Source organism: Plecotus auritus, assembly GCF_963455305.1.
Source record: "Plecotus auritus genome assembly, chromosome: 2".
NCBI lineage: Eukaryota > Metazoa > Chordata > Mammalia > Chiroptera > Vespertilionidae > Plecotus > Plecotus auritus.
In genome coordinates, this window is record NC_137771.1 from 67322901 (window position 1) to 67333901 (window position 11001).

The following is an 11001-nucleotide window of genomic DNA, read 5'->3' on the forward strand; positions in this document are numbered from 1 at the left end:
GGTTAAAGTACACCTGAATTTTGATTACAGTCAATGTATTTACTCCCTACCTCTCAGAAGAGACTGTTAGCCATTATCGCTTTTGTATTTCTATAACCACAACATCAGCAAATAAAGCTCTCTGGTAATATACTCCACCCAAGCTAATCTACCAGGACATATGTAAGGACCTCACTACACATAGAATAGTACTAACATCAAAACCACCTGCTAGGCCCTTTCTAGACTAGAGTTCTATATTCAAAATTTTATCCATCATTCCCTCGCTTTCTCCTTTCCTTCCATAGAAACTACGTGGGTCCTTTTGGGGAATCACTTGGTGATATCTAAACATGTGCCTGGTTAAATTTCCAACATTTCCTTTTAAAGATTTTAGTGTAGCATTAATACTTCAGGAAATACTTAAAGTACCACACCATTATAGAACAATGTATTATGTGTTCTATATAAGAAAATAATTTTTTAAAAAGGAGAAAGTAAGACCATTTTGCTTAATTCCGCCTATCTTATAGATGACAAAATTAAGGCCCGGAGGAGGAAACTTACTTGTACATGACAAATCGTAAGTTAAGATCTTGTGTCATTTCTTTTTGACTATTATAAATTACTAACAAATTAACACTGAACCAGGAAATTAAAATGCGTGCATTATTTGTTCATGGGGTTCCTTTCCTCATTTGGTTTAACTTAGTTTTCCTTACTAACCTTCAAGGAATATTACATCTTTTAAGTTGGCCTTCTTTAATCACACCCATCTGCAGCTCTTTGCTGTACAGGACATTTTAATTACTACTGTAGTTTTAATGATTTAAAAAACTGTTTTTCGTATGAGCACTTGACCATAAAAATGCAAGTTTAAATACCAATCAATAAAATTAATTTAATTTTGGTGCTAGAAGTATAAAGAAATGAGTATTCAACTAGGTATTTAAAATGTCCTCTGCTCGATGTTATAGGCAATTATTACTGTTTCTTTTGTAGCTTAGTTTTGATGGTTTGAAAGACAGAAATCTCCACTCAGACACAAAAACCAGAGATGCTTAACGTCTGCATTGTCTAGCTAGATTCTCCTGCAGGTTCCTTTTCTCAATCTAGCAGTGCTGAGTGTAATACAATATGAAAACTTGTCCCACAAGGCTGGTTTTACTTAATGACACTTAGCAGAAGGGCTTTGCACTTTCATGATAATTTCCACCAGAAAAATCTCTCTGGAACTTAATAATAATAATCAGACCTAATATTAGCCTCAGATCAGGGATTTATTAAACCTATTTGGCACAGAAGATAAAGTTGAATGACTAGGTATTCAAGCATTTCAGCCCTGGAAAGAGACTCCCAGACTAGTACCCTAAAAGCATTCCTCAAAACTTGATTTATACTGGAAGTGACCTTTCTTACTCTCCAGCAGCTGTGAGATTGCGAATTTTGCAATTATGTCCATTGCTTTTGAGGGCCCTAAGGAATTCGGCCTCTCATCCTCCACAACAGGATGGATAGACCAGCAAGGCTTTTTCCCCAACTTCAAAAATAAGGATTGTGATCTATTTATCACCAACAATTGACAAATATCTATGAAGTGCCTACTAGGCATTTGGTTTATACTCGGGTTAATGAGAAGGGGGGTTAGGCAAGTAGTATGTAGGATCTGTTGGTTCCCTTACTGGTTTTCCCTTGTTAACTAAACTTCCGCTAGGTTCATAAATCTCCAACACCGTGAATTATTTTTTAAACCACCTCTTCTGCGTGTGTGTGAAGCCCACCGCCCTTAGATTTTGGGAAGAGTTTTCTTCCCAAACAGGAAAAGACCCATTTCTGAGAAAGAGGTGAAGTAAGTTTCCTCTGGGTCTCGCCTCCGCTTGAGGGGAGGTCAATCCCCAAGGGGCGCACGGGTGCCGGTCCCGAGAGTGTCCCGCGCGCTCAGAAGGCAGGTGCGGCTCCCCGCGCCTCCGCTGGCGATCCCGGGCCGCGCAGGGCAGCTCTGGCGGGTCCCCGGCGTCCTGGTCACTTGCATCGGGCCCTTCCCTTCTCCTCCCTCGGCCGCTCCGCCGCCAGGCTCTCTCCCCCCGCCCCCAGAGTCTCGTTTCAGGCATCCCTTTGTCCTTCCCCGGATTGGCAGGTTTTATTATTCCGCCTGAACAATCCGGCCGCCCAGTGGCTGAGGGTCGCTGACGTCGGCGGCGGAGCCGGGGAGTAGTTGGGATTTTGCTCTGTCAGTAACACATGTGTAAGGACCGCGGAGGGAGCGAGTGAGCCCGCGAGAGGCCAGCGCCGCCGCCGCCTCCGAGCAGGGCAGCGGCGACCCGGGCAGCAGCCCCGGCAGCGGCGCAGGCTCCCGCGCGCCGGGCCTCGGCCGGCCGCAGCTCCCCGCCTCCCCGGCGGCCCGCCTCCCGGTCCCCGCACCCGCCGCCGCCGCTCCTGGAGCTGTTGTTTCTGCGGCTGCTCCCCGGTCGAAGGTGCAGGAGGCTCGGCCGTGCGGCCGCCGCCAGCCGCCAGCCGCCAGCCGCCAGCCCGGAGCAAGCGAGCGAGCGCGCGGGAGGGAGGAAGGCGGTGGAGGAGGAGGAGCGGGAGGCGCGCGGGCGGGGGCGGGGGCCGCCGGGCGGGGAATCTACAAAGTGAAGCCACATTGCCAAACTTGCAGCAGCGATTGCAGCAGTTGCTGCCGCTGCGCCGCGCCTGAACCGCGCCGCGCGGGCCGAGGGCTCCTCCGCTGCTCGCACGGAGCCAGAGGCGGAGGACGAGGACTGAGACTGACACTTCTGTTCCCGGCCGCCTGCCACTTACGCGGGGCCCCCCAACCCAGCTTCAGAGCAACGCGTTAAAAAAAAAAAAAAAAAAAAAAAAAAAAAAAGCCCGTAGCCCCATCCTCCCCTTTCCTGGTTCTGCAAGTACTCCCCCTCCCTCCAGCCAAGGCGCCCCTTCCTTGGAAGCCGAGCGGCTTCGCTCGCATTTCGCCGTCGCCGCCTCTCGCAGTATTGCAATATAGGGGAAAAGCAGGTAAGGGGACCGCCGGGGAGCCCGGGCGGGGGGTGGGAGGAGGGGACCGCTGGGGGCCGGCGCTGTTTCCTGGGGCTTCCTTCCCTTGACCGTCCCAAATTGCAAGTAAACAATACGTTGGCTTGGATAATGCGCGAGTCTGAAACTATCGAGGCCGGCCTGCGAGCTAGCACGGAGGGCAGCCCGGGCCGCCAGCTTTGTAGCGGTTCCTGCTTACAAAAGGGTTCTCGGAGACCGGGCTCGTGAGGACCTTGGAGGGGGTGGGGAGGTTTTCAGTTCCTAAGGGAAAGGCAGCGGGCGCTGCATGGAGGGTTTAAGTGTGAGAAGTAGTGTGGGGGAAATAGGCACGACCCTCCCCCCCTCTAGTAAACACTATTTTTGAAACAGTGGCAAAAAGGATCTAAGTGAGCAGGATTCGGTATTGCTGGGTCTTTTAAAACATTCCTCCTGGTTTGCAAGTCTTTTGTTCCAATCCAGGAGAAATCCGGTGAATCACCTAATTAAAATCAAGACATGAATTAAGCATCCATTTTTGTACTACAAATTGCCAGCGCTACGTTTGTCCCTCCCTTGGTCTCCATTAAAAAACACCAGAGACGTTGTTAAAGGGGGGCAGATTTTGCCTCTAGCTGCCAGTTCTGCTTTCTATTTCACTGACTATCCCAGGACCTAAATTGCTTGGCTATGTAATTACTAGAGTATAAGCCTATTTAACTTAAAAGCTTTCTTCTTTTTTTTTTTTTCCAACTCTAAATGAAACTTGATGAGGGCCCGTCCTTAGTTATCAGGGGAGTCAGTTTCTGGTCAGTCCTCTTGATTCATCTCTTTTAGATTTAATCAGCATTAAGGTATTGCTTGTCCTTAAGAGCTTTAGCTAATGGGGTTACTGGATGCTTTTCTCAGTGTAATGTTTCCTTTTCAAAAAAATATACATATATATTTACCTCTCACCAAAGAGGGGGGCGGGGAAGAGCTTGCAATCTCCTCCCTCCCTCTCCCCTTTTAAAAAGGAATTCGGAGCGATTAAAACGTTGGGGGGAACAGTTTAAAGACCTAGGGCAGGAAATGCAGATTCATTTGGGTTAGGGCTGAAATTGTAACAAAAAGCAATTCCTCGAGTAAATGCATCAGATAAATCAATTTACATAAAGGTATGATGCATTCGGATAAATGCAATGCTAATGGGTTTTAGAGTGGTCTTGTTTCCAAAGTCTCAGGGTTTTGTTACAGCTTAATTGGTGCAGTTCTTATTCTGGTTTATTGTGCGGTCTCTGGACACACGTTCCGGGACTCTTTCGGAGGAAATGTGTTTAAAATCGGCCTATTTAAGGAACCCGAGTTCTTGTTTCGTTCCCTTCCCCTCTTGTTTTTTTTTTTTTTTTTTTTTTTTTTTTCTCAGCAGCCAACTTGGGCCGGGGACAGGCAAAGTTAGCCCTCTCCCTTCTGAGGTATCAGCTGAATGTCTTGAGCAGATAGCTGGGAGCCTGGGGGGAGCCCACACTCTCGGCTTACAGAGGACAAAGACAAAACAGGCTGCTTAATTGGCAGTAAATAACTTGATCTTTTTATAGAATAAGTGACTGGAGGAACACTAGGACTTTATTGGACTCCGGGTTGGAGGCAACAAATTAATCGGTTTAGGCTAAGCTTTATAAATTGATTCCCATATTATACCCCAGTTGCTTCTCTCATGACATTCATTAGAAAGAGTGGGGAATTTTTAAAAGCAGTTTTGGTGACAGCAGGACTGGCTCGAATGTAACTTGTGCATCCTTTAATAGTGCCTTCTCCCATATTATCTGTACCCCTTCCCTACCCCCACCCCCTTGGAGGAACAAAGCTTTAGCATTTAAATTGCTGATCAAGGGCAGATTAGTGAGACCAAAGTGGAGAGTGTTTGTATAGGAAGTTAACAGGCATCCTAAAGTTCAATGATCTATTATTCTTGCCTGTGTCCTGAAAACCCAGAGAAAACACTCATTGATCTTCAAAATGAAATGAGATTTGGAACAATAATGGGAGATGGCGGTCACCACAATGGCATGTGAAAGGTGCTGTTTAAAATACGAAAAACCAGTTTCGCAACTTTACACACCGCCCCCGCCCCCCCTCCCTCTCGGGTCCCCGAGCCTCCCCTCCCACCACCACGCTCTCCATCGCCCCTCTGCCTGTTCCTCCCTCCCTTTTCAGAAAACCGAACTATTTCCAACTTGTGAACTGCAGCTGCACTTCCCAGGGCAGAGCTCGGGAGGGAACGTGGCTCCGGCAGAGGCCGCCTCCCCACTCCCCTCGGCTCGCACTCGGGGCTCGGCCGGGGCTGGGGAGGGGCCGGGCGCGGCGGTGGGTGGGTTTGACCCTCATTTGCTGGAGGCGGGCGGCTAGAGGAGGGGAGGAGAGGGCGGTGGGCGGAGGCGGGGGCTGGGAGGAGGCGCCGCGAGGGGTGGAGCGCGCAGCCGAGCCTCGCTCTCGGAGTTTTGACAGTACCCAAGCTGAAATTGTCAGCAGTGGTGAGCGCTGGAAAGTTGAGAGGAGCTCGTGGCCTCAGAACAAAGCTTGAGAAAAGTAAACAGGCGGCTGCTGCCGGCGAGCCTCCCTCCTTCCCTCTCCCCTCACCCTCCTTCCCGCCCTTGCCCTGCTGCTTCCTTCCAGCAGGTCTGGGGGGAACTGTTCGCTAGCTCACGCGGCACTTACTAACTTTTGCATCGCCCGTGTTTTTTGTATTTCTCTCCCTCTCCCCTTCCCGCCTTCTGCAGACCATGGTGAATCCGGGCAGCAGCTCACAGCCGCCCCCGGTGACGGCCGGCTCCCTCTCCTGGAAGCGGTGCGCAGGCTGCGGGGGCAAGATTGCGGACCGCTTTCTGCTCTATGCCATGGATAGCTACTGGCACAGCCGGTGCCTCAAGTGCTCCTGCTGCCAGGCGCAGCTGGGTGACATCGGCACGTCCTGTTACACCAAGAGCGGCATGATCCTTTGCAGAAATGACTACATTAGGTAAGACTTGGCTGCCCTTCCCAAGATGGGAAAGTAGAGCAATGGCAAGGCCAAAGGTTACCAAGGGTTTTACGGAAAGGAGCAGAGCTCCTAGGAGAATACATTGTAGTCTTCACCTCAAGAACCTGCTGATGGGCTGAATTTAAGGGGTTCAAGAAGCATGTGTTAATCTTCGAATTTTTAATGACAAATTAATGGCGAATGCTATACTAAATAAAAACTGCCCATCTGGTGTCGCGAGGTGTGCAAAAGTTGGGCACTCTGGGGACCAAAATTTTAAGTGGTCAGCCCCAACCGGACCCTCTGCTAAAAATAAAACATTTCAAGTGAGAGTTAAGCTGCTTTCTTAAGGCAAGGTAGGGATCTACATAGAATGGAGACAAAAGATTGATTTAAAAGCGAAATCAGTGAGAAATGATTTGCCTAATGTGGTGGCCAATTATGATATTTACATAAGCACCTTTAAACTTTTTTGCGTGTAAAACTGATCCATTCTTTGTGTTGTGTCTCCTTGTGAAAAATGCTGATTACCCATCAGTTTAAAGACTTGTAATGCTTACAGGAAAAGACAACACCAAAACTTAATGGTAACGATTCTCTTTATATACTGTTACTTGGAGGCTTGTGCTGCTCAGTTTTAGTGTGTGGTTTGTGATGTAGAATCTGTAGCTTTTAACTATTGAGGAATATTCAGCTTTTGGGATTATTGTTGTCATTTGTATCATTACACTTGGTTCCCAAAAGAGATTCAGGAAAAGAGACTATAGAATATACTAATCTTGCATTTTAAAGCAATGTATAGGAACATTCATATGACAGTGTAAGCAGTCTTTTCCAACAAGTTTCAGTGCAATTAATGGAAAGAATTCAGGAGGTCAGGTGCCTATAGGATCTTTTCAGGTGAACTCAAGCTACTTAAACTCATTAATTTGAAAGGAGGCATTTGAAGGATTACACATTTAATTTGAGTAAATGGTTTGATAGACTGATGCACATGAATGCTTCTAGGAGGTGTTTTGTTTCAACATCCAGTAATTAAAAAAAAAAAAAAAAAACCACGCGCACCGTTGATACTAGAGAAATGCTCAAGCTCAAGAACCGCTCACTTTTAAAAAGAAGTGCATTATATTTAAATTTCTGCTCCAAACCGTTTTCTTTATAGTGATTAGTAGAAAATTTTGTTCTTTTTTTTTTCAATGGCAGCAAATCAGTGGACGAGATATTTTGTTCAAAGTTTAGCTCCATTGTGATTCCCTCACTCTGCATTTAAAACTGAAAAGGATCCCTATGTGGTTCAGAGCTGAGTGTGTGTATATTTACCCCCGTGATATCCTTAGTGTAAAATGATGGAGCAAAATGACATTTGATTATTCCAATGAAGCAACCTATGTCCACTCTGCTGGCATCCTCAGTCAGCCAAGTAAAAGAAATACATGATGGGAGCGGGCTTTTACTTAGAAATTAAGATGGCAGCATTAATTTCACTAAGTGTTCTTTTAGAGGTAAATGTTGGAAAACCAGCAGGAGCATGAGTGTAATGCTTTCTGGTCCTCCTTCCAAGCAGTGCCATGAGCTTTGACAGTATTGTAATTAAATAGAGAACAAAACTGTGGTAAGAAAGGACGGTGGTTTGAAGTGGAAAAATTGACAGTGCTGTTCAGACACGGTGAATGGTACAGATTCATCTCTTCTCCAAGTGCCTTCAAAAAACCTTTGCTTCTGATTACCACTAATTAAAAAGAAGATGGGTCCACTTGCATTCCCTCAGGACAAGTTTAGGCAAGTGGGTTCCTGGGACTCTCCATTCCTTTCCCTATACTTGAGGCCCATTTGTTGTTTTCGGGCGACCTAACGGAGCAGTGGAGGATGTGTGTGCCGGCGGAGCCTTATTAATTGGGCCCTTATTCTCCTTCCTTTCTTTTTTCCTCTGAATTTGAAAACTGGAGCTTGGCTTGTTCTTGAACTGGGTGCTATCATGAAAGCCTTTTGATCTGAGGGATGAGTTCTAGCTCTACCAAATTGATGGCCTCAAACTCGGCTCAGGGCTCTTCGGCAGCTGACACTCTTCACTCCTCAATTTAAGGAATCTCTGAAGTCTTTCTTCAGTGTTTCCTCCCTCTGCCCATCAAGATGCCAAAAGGGTGAAAAGGTGGGAGGCCTGCACTATCCTTTTCCTCTCAGGTAACCCTCCCGAATATCGCTGCAGGAGGACACTTGTTGGAGGAGCTTTCTAGTCTCCAGGGAGGGTCACTGAAGGGCGGAGTAATCCACTCTCTGGCCACCAGGTGAAGGGGACCGACCCTTCGGCCCCAAGGCCTGGCTGGGACCACAGAGCGATTTATTAAGGGGCATTTAAACTGTTTGACTTTGAGGTTGTGAGCTTTTTAAAACAACCAAGATCTGGCTAAAACGCTGCGGGAGAGCCGGGAGAGGGTGTGTGTGTGTGTGTGGCGGGGGGTGGGGGGGTGGGGGGGACGGGCGTTGGTAGTATGGGCACTGCTTTTCCCAGTCCCCTCTCCCCTGGGCGACCAAGTGTGGATTGGGCAGAGCTGGGCTTCTGCCTCCTCTCCCTCCAAGATTTCAGATAAAGCGGCTGCCTTGCTGCAGCGAATCCGCACAATTAAAAGCTTTAATTAGTGGCTCCTCCATTTTCTTAGTTCTGATGGGCTTTATCTAATGAGATCTGGTCTCTGGCTTAGATCTGCTCCGAATGACGTGTCCGCAATGAATGAGAGCTGCGTTGCAAACAAAACATTTAATTAACAAAATTGGCCTCTAAGAGAGGGAGGGAAAGGCAGGGGTGGAGGTGGAGAGGAGGGGAGAGTGAATCTTAAAGGGGCCAACGCCTGTCTCCCCCCCATTTTACAAAAGTTGGCCAACCTTGAAACTGTCCCTTTCCTCCCCAGCCCCCGACCCCCCAGCGCAATGCAAGCGCCACCAAGTAGCTTCGAAACTCCGTTTCTCTTTTCTCCAAACCCCTCTTCCTCCACCCCCACCTCGGGCCCTGTGAGTGGCTCGACAAGTGCGGCAAGAGGAGGAAGTTCAGTGATGACGGGTTGGGCTCCAGGTCCTGGGAGGGCGAGGAAATGCTCCAGAAGCGCCGGTGGTGGTCCCTGGTGAGCCTTTTCTTGCAGGACTGGGCCGGGGCCGGGACTGGGACTGGGACTGAGGCCGGCTCTGCGCGAGGCCTCAGTGGAGGAGCCCAGCCGGCCAGCGTCCTCGGCCCGCGAGGGGGCGAGCGCAGGGCGGGAGCCGGGCGAGCTAGTGGAGCTTTCCCCGCTTTTTCTCGGGCGGTTCACGTGGCGCCCGCAGCCGCAGTGAGCGCGGCCCCCACCTCCTGGCGGGAGGGGGATCGGTGGTGGTTGGTGGTGGAGGGTGTTTGGGGAGGGGGGTAGCGTTAGGAACGGAGGCGCCGCCAGACAGCGAGTTCATTTCCCTGGTAATCAACAGCAAGCTGCTATATTCAGAGAATGCTGTCCCTTTAATTGAACAGGCTAGGTAATTAAATGGCACTTTTCCAATAGGACGTGCTAGGTAAATCTAATAGTTGGTTATTTAATATCACTTTGAAGTCTGCCCACTCAAGCACAATGACAGCACAGGAGCATGTGAACTATTAGCTAGGAGGGAAAAAAAAACCCAGGATCTCAAAAATTAATTAAATCGCATGCAATTTAGGGGGAACGTTTATCTTGATTTGTCATAACAGAATTAATTCAAGGCCTCCAATTCACTTGGGGGCAGATCTGTTACTCTGAATTAACCAAGCGTAATTTGGCTGATTTTTTTTTTTCTCTCCCTCCCCTCTCTAATGCAGCAGTTGCGATTATTCACAGCCCCCCTCTTAAGTATCAATAGCTTCTGGTGCTTTTAAGGTGCTTGGTCTCTAGTTATTCCAAAGTACCTTTAATGGACTTGGCTCCAGGCATAATTTCTGGGTTGCATTTCTTTGTTACATTTAATATAGCTGGTGCAGAATTTAGATTAAATATAGGAACCTGCTGGAAAACCAATTGCTTCTGGATCAGCAGCTGTGGATGTGCATTTTTCTCCTCAGATAGGTTGCTGATATTTACTTGGAGGTACAAATGTATACCTTTCAGCTACACTCTTAGAAACACACCTCTCCTTGCCTGAAAGCAGTTTGAAAAACACAGCCAGTACTGCTCCATATTGCCAGTATTTTGCTTGAAGTAATAACTCGGTAGAAAATAAGCCCACCTATTGGTCATTGAAGTTACAGAAAGATGCTAAGCATTATTACTAAACTAAAAATGCGACTTGCTCTCCTCTTTAGTCAGCAAGGAGAGTTGAAGCTGAGCCGGCAAGCAGTACTCACACTACATTGTGCTCTTCATAGAGGAGCAAAGCACCTTGAAAGTGCAGAGGTTTGGTGGGATTTCTTCCCTTCTTTTCCCTTTTTCCCATATAAGGAACCTCTTGATGTTTGTGATTGATTGCATTGCCCAAATGCTGAAATATTAACGACCTTCTCGGACTGAGGGCCCAAAGAAAGGAAACTGAAACCGATTCTGTCATCACAATTAAAGACTCCCCTGGCTTTAATTAGCCTGACCTGGGGTATATCTCCCCGTTGCTTGAGTTAAAGAGAAAAGAGCCCATTATAGTCCAGTCTGAGACCGATAGCTACTTAATTGAGCACCTAAAGCCTCGAGTCTTTTAAATCAAACACTGTCCTGGACAGTCCCCCTGGTTAGATAATTAACTCTCTAGTGCACAGAAACGTTGCTATAGAAAAAGAAAAAGAAACAACTTTTCAGAAAAAGGGTTGAATTCTAATGGTAGCCTTCGCCTCTGGTAAAGGGGATTAAAATGTGTATAGACATGTATGTAAGTTGTTCTGCTCTGAGGCAGCCTTAAAGCTGTAGACATGGAAAGATCTTAAACTCCATTAATAATGTTAAATAGCGCGTCCGTCTTAGGTAGATCTTGGTCATTTTCAAACTTTGTAACTGTAATTTTTGACACTTTAGGAATCCCCTGATTTTGTGGCT

The 11001-nt window shown here is 47.5% G+C and overlaps 1 protein-coding gene across 2 annotated transcripts in view; it reads left to right on the plus strand.

Annotated features, from left to right (window-relative positions):
• The first annotated feature begins 2620 nt into the window (after nucleotides 1-2620).
• Nucleotides 2621-11001, plus strand: part of LMO4 (LIM domain only 4) — a 16727-nt gene continuing 8346 nt past the window's right edge. The window contains exons 1-2 of one of the 2 annotated variants that reach the window (XM_080657392.1): nucleotides 2621-2994; nucleotides 5748-5986. In XM_080657392.1, coding sequence (XP_080513518.1) covers nucleotides 5751-5986 — 236 coding nt within the window. In that variant the 5' untranslated portion in view covers nucleotides 2621-2994; nucleotides 5748-5750. Of the gene's footprint in view, nucleotides 2995-5421; nucleotides 5557-5747; nucleotides 5987-11001 lie in introns of those variants that run through there. The other variant, XM_080657393.1, reaches the window with a different exon arrangement.